This window comes from Symsagittifera roscoffensis, chromosome 1 (assembly GCF_963678635.1).
Source record: "Symsagittifera roscoffensis chromosome 1, txSymRosc1.1, whole genome shotgun sequence".
Classification (NCBI taxonomy): domain Eukaryota; kingdom Metazoa; phylum Xenacoelomorpha; order Acoela; family Convolutidae; genus Symsagittifera; species Symsagittifera roscoffensis.
Window position 1 is genome coordinate 37,945,350 of NC_087062.1, and position 20,977 is coordinate 37,966,326.

Sequence of the window (20,977 nt, forward strand, 5' to 3'; positions counted from 1 at the left end):
AAACTCGCGTTTTTACAATAATTTGCTGCAGTAGCAGCAAAACAAAATATTTTCAACAAATTTTCTTTTAAAAAGGTAGAGAAACTGAAAAAACGCCAAGTTTTTCATTTGTGGTTAAATTTCCCAGAAGTTTTCAAAATTTCAGTTTAGTAATTCACATCGTCTAGCCTGATTCCCACCATGTGATCACAAGCTTCGATGAAGACGTATAATTTTTGAAATACTGTCGGTTTTCTGGAGATTTTCAATAGAATGATTTAAAATAAAGCATATCCCTCTGATTATTCGATTTTCTCTTTTTGTTTCTCAGAAATAGTTAGTTAATTACGAAAACAGTTATTTAATTAAAACCCGTGGCTTAGTACTAACCGAACCTTACTATTAACATAATCATCAATGGCTGAACAAATTATAAATTGCCTCATGTGAAAAACTGATTTGCATTTATGCAAGCTTGATTGAAAGTTGATTGCCATCAATAAACAAATTTCAGACACGAACAATAACCCGTTTTGGAGTTCCAAGGATAAAAATTAATCAAATGTGAGTTTTTTTGCCAGTGTCTATAAAAGTGAAAGGTAATCATTTATAATAAATTAAACATAGATTATATTGCTATTATTTCATAAAGCATATAAATCCATTGCAAATCAACTATAATCAATAATTTTTCACTTTTATAAAAAAATACAATACAATTCCATTATATATTTTTTCCACTATATTGACGTGCGACTTTCAACGCACCGAGCCATTTCCATGTTTTCAACAAAAGTTGGTTTCTTGTTGTTCAATTTCATTTTTTTTCTCTGCAATTTTGATTCTTGTTATTCAACTCATGTCAATTCTGTTGTTACTCAGTTCTATTGTATACAACAATTTTCTTAATTTGTTCAGACTATTTTGGGGGGTGGTGAGGTCAACGTTTTTGTGTTGCTGCCGAGATGTTGCTGCAAGTTCTAGGATTCCACGAGCCATTGCTATTTTGTTGAAGAACTATTGCGAAAAACGAAAATATTATATTCAAAATAATTCATTTTTTCATCATGTCAAAATACAACTTGCGGCGTGGCTGATGACTCAGTGTTAAATCCTTTATTGTTTCTGCTGTTTTTAAGTGATCTACCGGATTGCTTACACTATGCTGAAGTGACACTTTTGCGGACGACACAACTGTGAAATACAGCAATCCGCAAACCTTCAAAAAATATTAATTTCATAGCGAGCTGTTGAGAGTATCTGACTGGTGCGGTGCTTATAAAAAAAACCATTAACACGGAAAACATTACTTGATTGAATTTGTGAAAAGTTACAGTAGTAAACTTTGTGAATAAGGAATTATGATAGCTTGCTAGGCAAATAGTTGAACTATTTAGGTGTGTTGGTAGATAAAAATTGAATTGAGCGGTTATGAAAATAATGTGTGCCTGGGAATAGCAGAATAGCCTCAGAATGTTTAATTGAGTTTTATATCACGCTTTGATTTATTATATTTCACAAATCCAGTTTGATAAAAACATTTTTATTCCCTGTGATTTCTTACGGTCTGTTAGTATATTTCAATTAACTACTGATAAATCAAAAAAAGTGTTGTACTTTTTCCAACAAAAAATGGAGAAGATTTGGTATCTTTTCAAAGAATAAGTCATTGATACTTTGCATTATATTTTGTTGAAACAAAAGATATGAGAAACTTTTAATCAGATATCGGATACCTTACCGATAATAATCTTCATTTTCACTTGAATTATTTTTCCAAATCTCAGGTTTGTAAGCACAGAAAAACAACCTAATTCTTCGTTTGTTAAAGATAACGAGGTATTGCTACAATTTTTGATCAAGATTAATATACATGTTTAAGCTAACTTGTTCTCCACTAATTGCATTGGTTATTGAGTGGTGCTAATTGCTGGTCTGCACAGCCCATATATTTACTTCTGATACTTGTTACATTCTGATTGTAATTTATTTATACATACAAATAAATAAATATATAAGGACTTTTTTTTGATAATTTTTAGGATAAATTCTCAAAATAAAGCAACAAGAAAATGGACTGGCGTACCCTTAGCTGGCAGGCCAAAAACCAAAAACAAAAAATAGAGCAATTTTTTTGCATAATAGTATTACTTCTACATTTTTTCCAGACTATTAAATTAATCAAGGAGTTAAATTTTCGAATTAATAATCTTTTCTTGTAACCTTTTGAATATCTTAGTTGATGAGCCGAGATGTGAGTACTCAACTACACTTCGAGTAACGACGTTGTTGCTAATTTATCTCAATAAAAGTCTTCTTTGACACCTAAAAATCATACTGTGGCGAGTCTTTAAATATAAGCTGAGGGGTTATGATGGGAGTTTTCAAAGATTTTCAAAACACTATTTTAGCTCTTTCCCGCTTCCCCTCCGCATCTCAAATCTTCTAGTTTTAAAGATGTTTTTACGTGTTTTAATGGCTAGATGCGTGATGTCACAATTTAAATTATGAGCAAATCGGCTCACAATATATAGTTTAATTGCTATGCAAAGTTTCCTTGCATTAAGACGATGTTAAAAAAGTTTCAGATTTGAAATTCAAAAGTGGGAAAGTGGGAAAAGTGGGCAAAGTGCCGAAAGTTCGTTCCTATCATAAAATTTTTGGCAAGAAGTTTCTTAGATATTCTTAAATACTTAACATAGATTCTGAAAAACCTTTGAAACTTAGACCTGTATAGTAATGATTCTGAACTATTCTTCTAAGATGAAAGTGGCAATAAGTTAATTCAAGTTTTTACTTACAAAGTAAAATAACTCAACAAAACCATACGTTCAAACACAACGGCTATTAGCGACCTATTAAACTACACTAAGGCACATGAAATGGTCCAGTTGATGAGCTTCATTGTTCCCCGATAGCGTCAGAGGTCGGGTTTTGGTTCACCGACAACTCTTGCAACGCGGCGAACGACACCAAATAAGAGATATTATTCAACGATTAAGAGAAGTTGAGCCCCACAGCGCAAATCAAGATTATAATTTGAGATTAGAGATTACAATTTAAAAGTAACTTTTGAATGCAAAGTGTCCGGTGGTCAATTTAGACCTCCCATTGAAACATATTAAATTTAAGCTAAAGCGATTTAACCGAAGCGACTTCGATCGATCCACTTCATCATTAATCATTAATTAATCATTAGAAATTCGAACGTGAAAGTTTCAAATGCTGCGTCTTCCTCAATGAGTGCTCTAGTAGGAATTCTATTGTGCTAATGCAGGTTAGCTAAAGGTTGATTTTCACAAGGATATGAAACTGATGGCGAAACTTGGCTGTTAAATATTCAACAATTTTCAGGCTAGTTGATGCGAAACTGTTACAAATAGTTGAGACTTTATACCATATTGACTTTAGAACATAAGGAGCTATTTTTACAAACAAAAGTCACCGGTAGCCGCAAGGTTGTTGCTTATTCTCAAAATAATAAAAATGATCGATATCTCGAATAATTGGAATCACAAACTGCAACAGAATTAACAGAACGTAAATTTTTCCAGGTTGATATAAGCTTTGTCGCAAAATTTCATTGAGTGTTTTCGATAATTTTGGAATTTAGTCTGCATGCTCACAATTTGATTTTGTGTGGTAACTAGTCGATGCTTGTGTTCACATCATCACATTTCATTATCCAAATTATCCTGGTTTCGTCCATTTTCCCTTCGCACATGTCATCTTCGCGTAATCCTCGCGTGAACCTCAGTTGGATGGCCCAAACATGCCGGCTGTAGGAGGGAAGTTGAAAGCGGCTGCTGCCTGGGCCAGTTGCATGTTGATCTGGTTCATGTGCATGGCCTGTGCCTGCTGGCTCTGCTGTGCAGCCATCGCAGCCGCCCCCATTCCACCGTCCAGAACTAAACACAATCACCTTAAGCACAATTCCCTAGTAAAACTAACATATATGGATGTCAAAAAATTGTTCATTCGACAAATTTCAACTGAAAAACATTGCTCAAATCGGTTACCTTGCTTTTTTTGAAGTTTAGAACGTCAAGAGTCATTTTAAAAAGTCTTTCGTTAAACAAATTTCAGACTTGCACATTTCAATTTTGGACTTAATCTCGAGGCCAGTTTTTTTTAAATCATGGTCATTGAGCTTAATCCCGAGCTCGAGATATTATGAGCCGATACCCAGTTTCCGGTTAAAGAAGATTTGCTAAGGGAGACATAAAGGAAATCACAAGAAAATTTGGCGGAAGGTACGCAAACTGAAACAACCGATAAGAGAAGTACGCGCAATAGCGTGCCAAAAATGATAAGAAAGCGCACAAATGAAACAATTGCAAAGCCGGATGTATCTAATGCGAGTTTTTAAACTGGCTCTAGCCCACGCAGATCAGGCATTTTGTCAAAGTTTTTTGTGATCAGGCATTTTGTCAAGGTCGACTTTTGTGTCAAGTTAGTGATAAGAACATGCAACCCGCGGAAATTGAACAACCACATTTAACTATTAGATGGACCAATCGAATGTTGATTTGAACGCTACCAAGAAAAAACCAACATGAGTTATAGCAACTCCTGCACTTCATTCGAAAAGAAGATAATGCCAAATTATATTTATCCGAGGATAAAAAGACCCAACCCCAGCAGTAGCTATTTATAGATCCACCAAAAAACGGAAAGCAGTTTCATTGAGAATCCGAACAACAGCATACGTAATACGCTAGTGGACAAAGTTAAGTGCAATTCAGGATTTTAATCTATAAAATGCCTGTTTTCACTGTACATTTTGAACAACATTACCTTCGAAATTCAGGAAAACTTTTTTATTGACCGAGAGCAAATGAGCAGAGCTACCATCTTTGAAAGTCTCAGTTTTTGGTTTCAATGACTTACCAATGTAATCCGGGTCTGAAAATGCCAGTTTCCTCATCTGCACTAGTTTTTTTTTACTTCGCGTGAATAAGTAACAAACTTCTGAGCTTAGCAAAATGTTCACACTGATTGTTTCCATTTTCTCGCTGAGAATGTTTCAAGTTGCATGAACAAACTTTTTACTCCACTCATTCAAAATTTCACTACGACGCAAAACTTAGTGCAGGTGAGAACTGGCATTTTCAGACCCGGATTACATTAGTAAGTCATGGAAACCAAATATTGAGACTTTCACAGATGGTAGCTCTGCTCATCCGCTCTTGGTCTATGTAAAATGCTAGTAAATTTGTGTCAAAAACTTACATTGATAACAGGTATTTTATAGAGTAAATTCCTAAATTTGCGCTTAATTTTGTCCACTAGTGTAAGTGCCTTCAGGTCAACCAAAGAAAAAGGACTACACTTCCGCAACAAAAAAAAACATAAGCAACGAACTGACAAGTGACGATATAAATGCAGCATCAATACAACTTGAACGATGAGCTCAACAGATTACAAGGCTATACCAAACCAAAACCACCAGTAGACTTCGACAATCCGCCACCATTCTTAGACGGAAACAAAACTATACGAGCAAGTGACGGACTCAAAAAATTCCAATATGACTATTGTACAAACCCTACGATTTTCCCTGACGGAAAACACTCGGCACTGCGCCTCTTCATATGACACGCTAGTAAAAACAACCAGCATTTGCCTCACCAGCACACACAAAATCTTCTACAAAAAAATTATTGGATTCTATGTGTTCAGCATAGATTGACATTATCATCATCATAATCAAACATAGCCAATCGAAGATTGGATAAGAGTAATGAACGCATGTAAACATAAAAAAAACACTGACTTCCCCGAAAAAATCTCAACTTTCAAATTTCAATGAAAAAAATATATGCCCGTTAAGCTCTGCAAAGTTTAAAAACAATTTTTGATTGGCATTTTTTTGACAACATGAACCCAACTAGAAAAAACTGATTGAATAGATAAAGTTTTCATTCGCCTGGAAATCTAAAAAATTCTGCTTTCGAAAACAGAAATTGTTTGCGTTTTTATCGCGCCAGTTCCACGTTCGTTATTGGAGAGTGCCATTTATGTTATGTAACTTTCAGCAGATGAATTTCAAATTAATTCAAAAAGTGCATATAAACCTAAGTGCGTTCATAAATGCATCATTATGTATGAATGAACACCTGTAATTATTAGAGACTTTTAAGACTTTTCCTGAAAAAAATTTTAAAAAAATCAGCAAGACCGATATAAGAGTCTTCACTACGTTCATAGTTCTTAAAAACTGATAAAAATAGTTGATAAATTGATTTTTTTTGCCAAAATGAAAAGGGGAAATTAAATGAGACATTGCTGATTGTATTTGCTCACAGATTGACACATGATCAAAAATAGTCTTGATCACTAGTTAAAAAAACTTTTCGCTCAAAACGATCTGGGGTAAGAACCTTATGAGATTTTGCTTACTACAAAATTTCGAAAAAAAAATTAAACCTGGCTCTGAGAAGTAATTGGCTGTTCAACTTGAAACTGTGTTTTTCAGTTATATCACATGCTTGCTTTCTGAAAACCAAGAACCAAACCAACATTAAATGAAAAAATACAAAAACAATTTTTTTCCAACGCGCATTATAAGCTGAAATTTGGGTTCAAAACAAAATTCTTGTCAAAAAAATTGTCGCGGCTGCTCCATTACATCTAAAACGTCAACCAAGCAAACTTTCTAAGCAGAGAAGATTTTTCGCAGCACTGCCTTCTTACTGAATATTCTGTAATTCAAACTAACTTAGCCAAAAACAGTTGGAAAAGAGTAATAGCTCTTTTCCAGTTTCCCACCCCCTTGTAAAATTACACATTAAAGCTATTGAAAAGTTGTTAACACGGTTTTTTGCCTATGAGAAAGGTTGTATAAATTGTTCACGTGTTAGCGCTGATACGTTTTGATACAGTTTCAGTTTTTAACAAAAAAAGTCATTTTAAACAGACTTTCTTATATTGAATCGAGGTGAGAACTGGAAAATAGCCACAGTCATGATCGCAGTGAAACAAAAAATATAATGATTAAATTTTGACAAAAATTTAACTTCACAATTTCAAAGTAAAAAAATAGATGACCCTACAGCTCTTCAAATTTTAAGAACAATTTATGACGGATTTTTTGATAAAAGTCACCCAGTTTGAGAAAACTGGATCAATTAGTAAATTTTTTAAGTTTTTTGTGACTTTTACACTTTTGCTGTTTGATATTGGAGACTGTTTTTTTTTCAACAAAAGAAACTGAATTGAAGTTACAGAGAAAATAAAAGTCGAACCACAAAAAAAAAACAAAGTTTAGTGTGAAAAAAAACAAGATTTAAGCATTTTTTTTGAAAAAAAGCAAAGAACACAGCCAACAGACAGCTGGAAAAAATTAATGTACGCAAGGTAACAGAAAACACGGAAGGTATCTCAAGTTTCGAATTTCAAAAAAAAAATAGCTTGAACTTCTAGAACAATTTATGATTGGTACTTTTAGACAAAAATAACCCAAATTGAGAAAACTGGATCAATCGGTAAAGTTTTTATTTCACTGGAAATCTTAAATGTAAACTCCACTTTTGAAATTGAAAAATTGTCCGTTTTTTGCGCCATTTCCACGTTCGTATTTGGAGAATGCTATTTACGTCAATTTCAGCAGATGAACTTCAAATGAACTCAAAAAGTGCAAATATACGTAATGGCATCTAAAAGCATTACTATAGGTGAATGCACATCTGTAGTTATTAGAGCATTTTAAGACTTTTTCCTGAAAAAAAATTCACCTAAATCTATATCAGAGTCTTGAGTACGTTCATTACTCCTAAACAAAATCATACTTAATTCATGAAATATGTTTGCAACAGAAATTTACTTTCTGAAACTAAATCCGGCTCTCTTTCAGTTCCTTTTTTGATTTTTCTGAAGGCTCTTTAATATGACTTTTCATGTTATAAACTGCCTTAAAAAGTGTCAGCGTGAACAGGTGAACAAGTTTGTACAGTGTTTATGACATGGAAAATGCTGTAAACACTTTTTGAACTTTTTTGGAATTTAACGAGGAGGATGGTAACCTGGAAAAGAACCCGAAATCCACTAAATTACTTCTTAAATTATGATATTTATTTAAATTGTCAAGAAATTGAGCATCTCAGCCATAGAGCGTCAAAAATAAAATTTTTACTAAATTGACAATTCTGTGGCGAACAAAGTTATTTACGGGGGAAAAGTCTAGTACCCTGTTATGTCGATAAAACCCAATAATTTGAACGCATCGTACGCACTGAATAACGCAGTGATTTGGTAGCACGATTTTTTTTCATTTATGTGGCAGCACAACGGAACAATTTTTGTTGGAGTAGAATAAAAACTAAGTATTGTCAGCCCAGTCGTGTTTAATAGGGTCATGAAGGGGTCATGCACTCATCAAGCGGCATTTCAATATAGTGGTTCCTAATAGTCTCTTGTTTTCTGGTTCAGCACTTTTTTCTGGACTAGAATGGTACTAATTGTCAATCGCAGAAAGTAAAACTCACTAAAGTTACTCGAGGATACACTTAATCAGAAAACTTTTTCACTAACATTTCAGGTCGAACAATCTGCAAAAATTAAGTAATTGCTACAACTGCGACACCGGAAACATTTTTTTCAAGTACTTCAAAGCGTAAAATTTATAGACTCTTTAAAAAAAGTTTTTAGACTTTAGACAAGAATTCACGCTGATTTTTCATTAGGGAAATTACTTTGCGAGAAGATGCAAAAAACTATCACATTCGCAATTTTTTCAAAATACTGTTATCGTGATTAGCTCAATTCGGTTTGCTTGTGATTCTCGACTGGCTTTCGGATAAAATAACTCAGAAAGTGAAATTTAATCAAAACTCAAAGTCACACGAACACGATGTGATACTAAATGAGAAATTTTTGACAAATCTTGGGCTCTTTTTCCGCCTCCTCCTCCTCCTCTTCTCCCGCCCCCCTCCCACAGATTTATGGCGTAACGAGGGGTTTTACAAGGTTATTCAAGAAGACAAAATATGTTTGTCATAGCCTAACTAGTTCGCATGACAAATTTCGTAACATTCGAATGAAGTAAAAAAAATTCACTTAAAATTTTGCAGGTGGGGGGAGGGGGAGGAAAAATAGCCTAAATCTTTTAAGTCAGCTATATTTCTTTTACTTCATGGCGTAAAATCACAACATCTCAACAAGATTTATCACATTTTCGCCATGACAAATAAAAAAGTCTGTTGTTTGTAGCTACCCAGATTTTCATGCGGTGAACTGAAACCATTGCCCGGTTATTTGGAACGAAACTCCTCTTATACGCTTTACAATAGAAAATGATGAAGACATGGTTTTTTTTGGCGGCATAAGGAAAAAGCAAACTGGTGGCCCAGCTAAATCTGAAGGTACCTGATTTTATATTTTACTTTGCGGATCTGATGCAGCATAAAATAGGTAAATTGAAGTCACGTAAATTGGGTTTCACCCGAAACCTAAGTTGTATCTCTAATCAAAAAAGAGGGAAGTGTTTTGGGAATTTGGAACTTTTCTCAAGATGTACACTTTTTTGTAAAGTTTTTAAGTTGTAGCCGCTCATGCGAAGAGGCTTCTTGAAATCTGTTACCTCAATTAATCACTTGATATCAGATTCAGCTGAGAAGTTTTCGAGAAAAGTCAACCAGTTGTTTAAAAGTTTTTGAGTGTCAGATAAGAGTTTTCGAGAAAAGTATAAGAGAAAAATTTGGAGGTCGCTTCTTAAACAGAATCCTTTGATTGAACCCAAAGTCTTAGATTTGGAATTGTTAGTTTTTAAGACACTTCAAAAACGGTTCACAAAAATCATTATTTGGCTATTCCGGGAATCAAAACTTTTTGTGTAAGAAAAATTGTGTGTACGCACTTATACAGTGGAGCTTCACACAACCTTTTCTAATCAATGAACCCAAAATCTCATATTCAAAAGAGTAGCTTTTGAGAAAATGAAAACATCATAAATTATGATTCAAAAATACCCCGCGCAGACTTTTTCGAAGGCTATCGAATGTGGAGTACGGTATAAAAAGACTAGGAAAATAAGCAAGCACAAAGTCTTTCCATTTATGCTCTTTTTTTAAAAAAAAAAACTGCCACAGTAGTTTTTGAGGTGAATAAAGATTTCTAGTCAAAGTTAAAAAAAGCATCTCAAAAGTATTAAAATAAAATAAAAAAACTAAATACTATAGATTTTCATAACTCTTGTTTTTATCGAACAAGAAAATTATGTCAATAAGGAATTTTCAATTTTGAAAACTATTTTAAAATTGTCATTATATATCAAATTTTGCATGATGAACAAACCAACAATTACTAACATAGCCAAAAGACAGTTGGAAAAGACAGTTGTAAAGACAGTAGAAAAGTAGTTGGAATACATTAACCTAACTTCAGAAAACTGGATCAATATGTAAAGTTTTTATTCCGCTGGAAGTCTATTAAAAATTCTTTTTTCGAAACTAGAAATCGTTCACGTTTTTTGCGCCATTTCCACGTTCGAGCTGGTGAGTGCTATTTACTTAAATTACAGCAGATGAACTTCGTTTGAACCCAAAAAGTGCAAATAGACCTAAGTGCTTTTATAAATGCATCAATCTGAATGAATGCACATTTGGATCAATAAGAAAACTTTTTAATTCGCTGGGAAATCTGAATATTGAATTCCTCTTTCGAAATTAGAAGCAGATCACGCTTTTTGCGACCTTCACACTTTTACTATTCAATACTGGAGTTTGCCTTTCTTTCAAAAAAGAAATCTAATTAAACTCAAAAAGTTTCAAGATATTCTTTAAAGTCTGGACATTACTTTGGATTCCACCTTAGTCGCTCTAGGAAAATTATCTTGTACAATTCTTGCAATTCAGTGTTTTCTTGCAAAGTCTTGCAAAATGGAGATTATCTTGCAAGATTTTGCAAGAATACGTTCATCTAGTAAAAATCCTGCAAGATAACCTATTAAAAAATTTTGTCACGAAAAATGATTTTGAGCGCCAGAAAAACAACTTGGAGATGCAATTCGACTACGGTCACAAAGAATTCTGAGTTCAAGTTCAGATACAAATATTAAGTTGATCATGCTTTGCAAAGGTTTGATTTTTTAAAAAAAATTTAAATGCTCATTTTCCGCTTTCGTAATGATTCAATTGTGGACGTAATTTATGCATTTTGAATAAAGATTTCCAAAGCCATAATTTCATGTTTTTTGGAATAATCCATCTAGTTTTGCAACGCTTGTGGTTGAAATGGTTTTTTCCGTTATTTTGGCGTTTTGATCAATAGGGTCAATTAGCTTGAGAAATTTTATATGTTGTGTTCACATAAACACAATACACAATTATTTTCATATATTATGCGGTTAAAATTTTCCCTTTTTCTCTTTTGTTGATTTGTTAAAATATTTAAAAGTTACCACTACACTGCCTACATGGATGCAATAGGCTGTCTTCTTAGAAAAAATTATATTTTTAAAAATCTTGCTTGGAAAAGGAAAATTATCTTTGCTTGCAAGATGAATCGTCTTTAAAAGAATCTTGTAGGAGTCTTGCAAGACCTAACCTTCTTAACCCTAACCCTTAATCGACCAGGGCGGAACATATTTTCGGAGGAATATCGTTCTGCTGAGAATTTAAGAGGTGGAAAAAATTACTCAAAACACCGCGAGTAACGCAGAAAAAGCTACAAATTTAGCAAAATTTATACAGAATACAATTCACTATAATGTAAATTTATTGAATTAAATTATATTCTTTAAAAATAATGATTTTAAAGGATAATAATTGATTGTGTGGTCCCAAAGAAATGTAATTTTCATCGATTGATGGCAGCAATTTTAACACAGGCGTGAACACGACCAAAAGCAGCTCTAGAGCTCTAAAAAGTGCAATACGAAAAATTAAAAATAAGCCTCGAATTCGGCGATGTCTCGGATTCGAGCCTACGACCTATTGCGACCTAGAAATTATGATTCTCACGTACCAACCAAATTATGATTCTCACCAGATGCTATGAAAGTTCTAATGCAACAGATCGTGATTATAGCAAATGCTCCACCAAATAAGTGAACACTTTTAAGAAACACTTTTAACGAACACTTTCATTATTTCCATTATTTAAAAGTCTACTGTCAGATTCGAGCCAACGATATCTTGTTTGCAAGATATGCTTTTAAACCATTATAATAAAAAGCGTGAAGTAATTGGCCCGGCCAAATTCAATAAAATTCATGCAAAGAATTAATATCTTGTACTTTCATATTTGTTATAAATACAGTTTGCAAATATAGTTTACAAAAATGTTCAGTTGCATTTCAATTCGGTTATTGAAAAAGTATGGGTAGTTTTTACTGTTACTTTAGCAAAGACAAGAATATAACTAAGCATCAGTCAAGAGAGCGAACACACTTTCAAAATAGGAAAACATCCGTTGTAGTAATTTTCAAGCGTTTCAATCCCCCCTCGAAGTGCTCTGTTTATGTGACTCTCTCGACCAAAAATGGCCTGTTTTGACCGTCTGGGCCAAATTTCGGTATGTTTCAACTTTCTCGACCAAATTTCGGTATATTCTAACTTTCCCGACCAAATTTTGGTATGTTTAGACTGTCTCAAACAAAAAAAAAATGGTTTGACTTTGTTCGACCCAGTTCAGGTTATGTTTCGAATTTCTCGACCAAAACTCGTTGAGCTAGTTCGACCATAGGGTGAGCTGCACGAGCTTGTAGGAGACCCGGAAGACCTCTATTTTGAGCTTGAAAATGGAGGTCTCAGGAGCTAAGAGCGCTCGTGCGGACATGATGGAGTGATCACACAGCTTGGAACCGTCTTAAGGAAACTGGTCTTTTAAGCTGATTTTCAACGAGCTTCCGCTGCGTTTCCGATGTGTTTGTATAATTTTTGAAACAGTCGATTTGTACAAACGGAAAACATCATTTTCAGCGTTTGTTTTAATCATATCTTACTCAAAACTCATATCAGGCAAAAACCACGTGGAGTCAAGCTGGTTGAGAGCTTTATTATTGGCTGTGGTTGCTCAAAACGTTACAAAATTCTTTTATGAAAACACTTGTTTAATTTTTCCCCCAACTTGTAGGTTAAACTTAGGTTTTTTGACATAAGTATTTCATAGTTTTCTTAACCAATTATATAGGGAGACCTTTGCGTCTTTATAAACTTTGAAATTTTTGTTAATTCTTTGATACAGCCGAAATGGTGCTAAAAATTTCAAAAAGTTTTAGCTCCAGTGTGAGTCATAATGTTTTTTTTTCTGTTTTTAATAAAATGACTATTGGTATTTCAATGGCGACAGAATTTTTCATTTGATTGTTATCTAGCTTGACGATTTCTCGGTGACAATTTTGTCGTTGCCCCAAAAATTTAACTAAAATTTTTCGGAACCACGTGTAGGTGTTCTTGTGGCGACCCTGCATATGACGACAATTATGGTGATCAAGCTAACTGCACATTAAAATAACATTTATACGGGATTGTTCTGCTATTTGCATCTGTCTTTCAGTAGTGCCAGTCAAAATTTCAAAAAAAACTGCCTTTCTAGGTCCATTTTTTGACTCTTCGCTATGTTTTGACAGTTCTCGACTTATGTTTTGACTTTGATCGTCCTCGATTTATGTTTCGACAGTGCTCGACCAAGGTTTCGTCTGTGCTCGACCTATGCTTCAATTTTATCGACTGAAATCCGGTATGTTTGAACTGTGCTCGCTCTACATATGTTTCGAATGCACCCGATCTATGCTTTCATTGTGCTCGACGCACGTTTCGATTGTGCTCGACCTATTTTTGAAACTTGAATCACTTTACCAGCTACATATAAAACGCCAAAAGCAATAACTTATGTCTGGGGAGGAAGTTTCTAAAGAGCAGTACTACTCATCGAGTAGGATATCCTGGAGAGTAAAGAGAAGAGCACCAGCATTTAAGAAACGCATTAATTTAAGGGCTGAAGTCAAAAAACAATTTGTAGAGGGTCCTGATTGTCTCTTAGGTAAATTTGAAAAACTGTTTATAGAAACTCAAACAACTAACTTGTAACATTTCATGTATATTAACAGGTATCAAGTTATTTTATTTTAAAAAGTGAAAAACTGCACAATTCTAACTGTAAGCGATCTCTGTTTAGCGGTAGTAAAAAACTTTGTCATTTTAACTACGCCTTTTGCTTAGTTTAAAACTGCTTTAACTGCTTCTGGTACATGGTCCACTTTTTTCGGAGTAAATCTGAGACAGAAAACCATTTTTTTGTCCGATTGCAGTTCCATAAACACGTTTTTAAACAAATCAAAAAAGTATAAACCAAAAACAGTAAGCAATCTGTTTTCGTCCATAATTTCCTTGATTGATTCATATCTACGTTTGATCAAAATTATTCTCAAGGTTATTTTTTGTAGTTTCATTATTTGAGTAATGTGAGATTGGGATGTATTGTCGTATACTAAAATTCCACAAACGATTGTAGGAATTACATATGCTTTGTAGAAGCGAAGCAACTGCTGTTTAGAAAAAAAACCTAGCTTTCCAGACATTGTCACAAAGTTCAGTTGGTTTTTGCACACAAGTTCAAAGTGAAATTTTGAAGAATTTTTTCAACAAAAATGCCTAAATAAATACACACATTTTAAATTTGAACTGAAGTACCAAAAGCAAAAATAACCTTTTGAAAATTTAATACTAAATTTCATTATTTGAGTTTTATTAGGATTGACACTAAATCCATTTGTTTCGATCCGTGTACCCATTTTATTTAACGAGCTATCAAAACTATCGCAAAATTTTTTTTCTGCATTGCATTTTGTAGTGTCATCAGCAAATAGAAAAACCTCAGATCCTTCAGCAATTTTCGGAAGATCATTCACATGTATTAACACCAAAAACGGACCTAAAACTGACCCTTGCGATACTCCACATGACAGAGCGACACGAAGATATATTTTTTTCAGTTTGAACAAATTGAAACCAGTTTGTAAAGTAATTTATTAGAAGACAATGAATCCGGCCTCTAAAGCCGTATTTTTTTCATTTTTAACAAAAGAAGATCATGATTTATGGTATCAAATGCTTTTTTGAAATCAACAAGGCATGATTGACCAACCAATTTTTTGTCCCATCCCTCTCTAAGAAATTCGGTGAATTCGATTAATGCGTCCACGCATGTTCTTTTCTTCAGAAATCCAAACTGTTTTATATAAAGTATCTTCTATTTGTTAGCAAAGTTATACATTTCTTGGAATATTATCGTTTCGAAAATTTTGCTGAGTGAACTGAGTAAGCTATTAGGTCAATTCTTTTCCAGAGATTCTTTTGAGCCTCCCCTAAAAAGGAGCATAACTTTTGCAGTTTTTAAGCTTTGAAGAAAATAACCACTCCTCATGTATTGGTTGGAAAGGCTGCAAACTGTTACAGAGATTAAAGGCAGCGATGTTTTTATAAATTTGTTATTTATGCCAGCATGGCCATTTGAACCTTTGTTTTTCAACATATATATATATATATATATATATATATGGCATTTTCAATTTCATTGAGCGTAATGTCATAAAAAAATTCTTGATTTTTCGATCCGATCTACATATCCCACCGCTTGTTTGTAATCAAATTCAGGATTCCTTTTCGAACTTCTCGACTGAAATCGGGTATGTTTCGACTCTGTTTGACATACGTTTCGTCCGTGCTCGACCTATGGTTCGACTGTGCTCGACCTATGTTTCGACTCTCTCGACCAAAATTGGATATGTTTCGAATTTGTGCTCGACTTAAATTTGCTTCTCGACCGCGGATTTTCTGTCGCAAAACTGCACGTACTCGGCTTTCAAAGTCGAAACATAAGTCGAGCACCTCAACTTGGGCCAAACTTTATGCGTTTCTAAATAAATATATCCAATTTCTTCTAAAGAAATTAGATAAACGTTTGGAAGTACGGCGCAAACCTCGTTTACAAGTATGGTCTCAGAAACGTTGATGGTAAAGTTCACTCGAATAAACATTAATATGAAAATGAACGGATAAAAAATAAATTGAAGGTCAAAAAACGTCACCGGGCTATTCTAAGACTAACTTTTGCGCTGAGCGTGCTCCACCGGAGACATGTACTGTGCTGCTGCTGCGGCTGCCCCGATGGGCGATGCGTAGTTCATGGTCAGCTGGTCCCTGTTAGTGTAGACCATACTGCAGATAGCGTTCTCAGCAGCCAGGTACTTGGCTTCCTCTAGGGTTGCACAGGGACGCGGTGACTGGAACTGCATGCTCATTGGGGGCTCACCGTCCGGCTTGTTCAAGTAGATCTGCACCTAAATCAAATCCAAAAGGGTACCCGTTTTGTTTTTATTATTTCATACCTTAAATTTTTTCAAAGGTTTTTTTATAACTTTGCCTTGAAAAATGCAATTAGTTTTCTGAGCTTTCCTAGCGCCAAATTTCGAACAAAACTGATTTATACGTACTTTGCAGGAGAATTGAGGAAATCCGGTTGCCGAGGGGTTCTTCAGGTAGGTGTACACGGGTGCATTCCAGCCATTCTTCAAGCAGATCTCTTCGAGGAACTGAAGCAAGGCCCGATTATAGCACAACAGCTAATGAAATACTACTCCAATCTTTTAAGTCTGATCTTACATCATTTGTTCGTTTGAAGCCCGGTGACATGAACCCGGGTGTCTGTTGTAACGACGGTCCCAACATAGGGTTAGCCGCGCCCGGCGGTATTCCCGATGGCATCATAGGGTTGCCTCTCTGCATTACAGCAGCAACTGCCGCCATTTGTTGCTGCTGTTGTTGTTGCTGGAGCATCCGGTTGTATTGAGACTTCACCCCTGCACCCTTCATTCCAGCCGAACCCTTGCCGATCATTCTTCCTGCCGAGGGAATTGACCCGTTAGATGAGCTCCCACCAGACGGATATCTGAAAATCAAATGCCTTTTCATTATATGCCCGAAAATACAACTGATTCGCCCTTCTATAGTTAGTGCAACGATAGCTTAATGATTTGAGGTGCTTTAACTCACCCAAATACTTGATTCGAAGCTGCACTCAGAGATCCCGGTGGACTGCCGACGTACGGCATCTGCAAAGACTGTCTGAACGGAGTCTCAAATAGAGATCCCTGAAACATCATCAAGAGTGTACGAGAAACATATTTATGGACACTTCTTCAAATAATCCCGAGGCTAACAAACACATTATGTCTTCATCGCGTTATACAAAGTCACTGGTTCCCGCAAAATATCTATTCTTGTCAGTGGGTAGGGGAGTGGTAAAAGAGCCAAAAGTGTTTTTTACCATTTCGTTGAAATTTGGAGGAATGGGAAGCGCGGGAACTGGCTTGTGGTTTCCCTTCGTGTATCTGATCTGGTCTTTGTCTGGAGGCTTGGCCCATGTCACTTCAATCTCCACTCCCTCAATGTCTGCCCCGTTCAGTCGCTCGAACGCGAGCTTAAATATCAAAAATTAAATCATGGGCAGAGCAATCTTATAATTACTGAAACGGATGTATTAATCGTGATGACCGAAATCTTCGAACACTTTTGATCACACCTTTATGTTTTGACCGCTTCTGACTCATTTTGCGTTATTTTGGCTCTTTTTCTTGTGCCCCCAACCACCCATCAATCACTGGGCATATAACAATTGGGCAAAATTTGTTCACATTGCCCGATTGCTTATAAAATTGACACTTGAACTTTAAAGTGAACACGTGAAATTTAGACATAAATGGGTGTTATACTCAACTTTGTAAGACCGTATAGCAATAAAATTGATGCTCATGTGAGGTTGGGAGAAAAAGAAAAAAATCTGTTTTATTTACCGTGCCATACATTTCAACTGTGTTGTTACACGCCCTTTACACGCCAATTTTATATTTTATCTACCTTTTACTTACTGAACTCAAGCAGCAAAAATTGAAGCTACAGCATAGTGACCGCCACAGCCGCGCCAACGTGTTGCGAGCTTGCGATCAGAAGGTAGAACTCTATAGAGCCGGTGGTTATCGCTGCGAAGCGGCGACCTTTAACCGAGACTCGGGTAATTTAGTTTAACCCCCATTGAAAAGATTCGAGACTTATGCGACTGCTTTTTCTGGGACCTATGGGACTGATTTTTCATTTTGGGATTTATGAATATGCACCGGTTTTTTGTGCGTTGTGTGATGTAAGGAACCCAACGAAAGCCTAGAACTTAGACAAATTCGATAATCATTGTAAATTAGGTACATTGTACCACCGTTTCCATCTAAAAATTGTGTTTTTATTTTCAAGATGCAACTAAAAAGTTTCAGCAACTTTTTTTAATCGGATTTAACTTTCGCTTCAGGACTTGAATAAACGTCTTTCTGGACGCTTTTCTGTCACTAGATTCAAAGTCTGAACCAGGTCCACTTTAGCCTTGATCATGTTATTGGACATCGTTTTCCCTGACTCGACCTGTGAGTAGGTCTGTGAGTGTCGCTTTTTCCTGGTCGTTGGCTAGTTACATAGCGCCATTTGGGCAATCAAATATGCATAAAACGGAGAGAGAGTTATTTTGTTCATAAAGGTTACAATATACAGCTTTTTTCGTTCCACCGTATAAAACCGATCGGCTTTAAAAAGATCATCCCAACTTTTGCGAAACTCGATGAACGTATACGCATTAAGATCTAGATTTGGTTATAAATCTGTGATTCTCTTTTTCCCTTCGTTTCCCAGGGGAAAAGAAGAGCATTGATTTCAGTATCGCTTTAGCTTCATGGTAGTAGCAATCAAGTCCGATTCGAGGGACGTTTTTGTGCCTCACTTTATTGAGTTCATCCACACGCCTCGCCGCTGCTGCATCCCTCAGGGCTTCTTGCCCGAATGCTGCCGCATCCTCTGAGCCTTCCAACGCTTCGGGTTTTGAGTATAGGTTAGCTGTTATGGTCGCCGGGGCCACTAAATCGTCTCCTGGGGATATGTTATCTGTAAAGCTATTGGCCAAAAAACGAACCCCCCCATATCTCCCATAACAATGGCGGGTAAGCAGATAATTTCGCCCAGAACGGGGAAAATTCGAATCGAAAAAGTCCTGTCTCAGTTCATAGGAACTGCTGCCTGCGCCATGAGATTATCAAGTTTCTGTGGCCGAAAAACTAGTGGGTGAAATACAACTCAAAAGTAGAGATAAATTAATTGAACAGATCATAATAGATGAATTTAGTTTCCAGAATTGAATGTGTTTTGATAGAAAGATGAGGAGGGAAATTATATTGGCTTAATTCTACACTCTAGGCTCGCGCAACAAGATTCACACCAAAGATAGGTGACAAAAAACTATGAAAAACCGGTGATAAAATAACTGCGTTCATGACTCATAGATAAAAATAGAACAAAGCCAATCGAAGATTGGAAAAAAGTAATGAACGAAAATAAATAGAAAAAAAACATTTGACTTTTCAAAAACAATCACAACTTTCGAATTTCAAAGAAAAAAATAGATGCTCTTTATGCTCTTTGAAGAGGACCACCATGGTCACTACTTATTTGAGAGTGAGAAACAATACCATGTCTTGACAAATAGTAAAAAAAAAACTGCATGTGAGGTCTTAATTTAGTGGTCCCTTAGCGGGTCTTCTTAAAAATTATGAGATCTATTGATGATTTTTTAGCCTCAGGGATAAAAATTCATTTCAAAACAAAAAATTTCAAATGAAAAAACTGGAAAAGATTATTTAAAGTAATTGAGTGAAAGGAGTTTCGATATTCTTTTTTCCCCAGGAATCTCAAGTTTCAATGAACCTCATTCTGAGCCGGTTTGAAAGTCTATGCTAATTCATATTTGTGCAGAGGCTAGCCGTTTTTAGCAGAACAAGATTCAGTCGATTTTTTCTGCCAATTCTTTTGATACTCTCATTTTGGCGCTTTTTCAGTCCTCCCCAACATTGAATTTTAGTTTTATAATTTTAATTTAACATTGTCAAAATACAGATATGGTGATCAATTCAACAATTGTGAACCAATTTGTTCCTCATATTTTACAAAGTAACCGGACGCATTCAGCCATAATAACTCGAAAAACTATATAAAAGAAGAACAAGATCACAAAACCCTGAAAGTTCCAACTGCCCTGTAACTGGTGACGAATAGTTTTTGGCAAAAAAAATAATAGCGAAACTTAAAATTTTAGGCTAAAATTTGAGTGGTGTATGGAACTAATAAGACCAAAGAGCTTTGTCGCAAATCAACTTGGAACGATTGTGTGGTGCGGGATAATTTGCCACGGATAGAGAATGAACAGAGCAGTTTAAGCAGAATCATGGCATTTAAAACGTGCCATTACGAGGCCAAACTGTGCACTGGATGGGCGCACAAATTTGTGTCTGTATGTTCCTGGATTCCATAGACAAATCTTGAAATATATTCCAAAAAATCAGTGGATTCCATTTATAAAACTTCCGTGGCTTCCGCGTACAAATATTTGAAACGTAAATTTTGTCGGCAAAATTGTTGTTTCGTAGATTCCGCAACAAGCAAATATAGCTAGCTGTTCTTGATTCCGCTACTGTAAGTTAATTCAGCAAAATTTGTAAGCGGAATCTACAAACGTAAGCGGATTCCACTAACTGTACGTGGATCCCGAATTTTTTTTATTACTGAAATTGCATATGAACAATTAAAAGCTCGAGCTGGACTGTTTATCCATGGCAATGCACATAATTTAAAAGCAAGTACTTAACCATTGTCAGCGGAATCCACGAACAGATCTCAAAACATTGGTTAACTAAATCGGTGGAACAACACCGAATAAAATCAAAATTTGGAGTCATTGGATTAAGAGTGTTTGGAAACAACGCACAGCATATCGCCAATTTAGGCCAGTAATTGAGAATGCATCATATCAAAAACCGGTCAGTATTTAGATTTTTATCAATCCCAAATAATGATCTAGTAGATTCCAATTCTAAAGAATTCATGAGGGCAGTATTTGAGATGAGTCGAAAGTGAAACGTTCGGTATTTCAACTGGTAGTTGATCAAAGTAGTAATTAAGATTGAACT

General features: G+C 35.3%; 1 protein-coding gene across 4 annotated transcripts in view; it reads right to left on the reverse strand.

Annotated features, from left to right (window-relative positions):
* Positions 1-2,743: 2,743 nt before the first annotated feature.
* The window catches only part of LOC134844039 (APOBEC1 complementation factor-like), a 36,742-nt gene continuing 18,508 nt past the window's right edge, over positions 2,744-20,977 (reverse strand). For all 4 annotated transcript variants that reach the window (XM_063860521.1, XM_063860513.1, XM_063860504.1 and 1 more), the window contains exons 6-11: positions 17,248-17,400; positions 16,974-17,071; positions 16,584-16,869; positions 16,415-16,513; positions 16,030-16,261; positions 2,744-3,887 (exon numbers count right to left, since the gene is read on the reverse strand). In XM_063860521.1, coding sequence (XP_063716591.1) covers positions 3,733-3,887; positions 16,030-16,261; positions 16,415-16,513; positions 16,584-16,869; positions 16,974-17,071; positions 17,248-17,400 — 1,023 coding nt within the window. In that variant the 3' untranslated portion in view covers positions 2,744-3,732. The remainder of the gene's footprint in view (positions 3,888-16,029; positions 16,262-16,414; positions 16,514-16,583; positions 16,870-16,973; positions 17,072-17,247; positions 17,401-20,977) is intronic.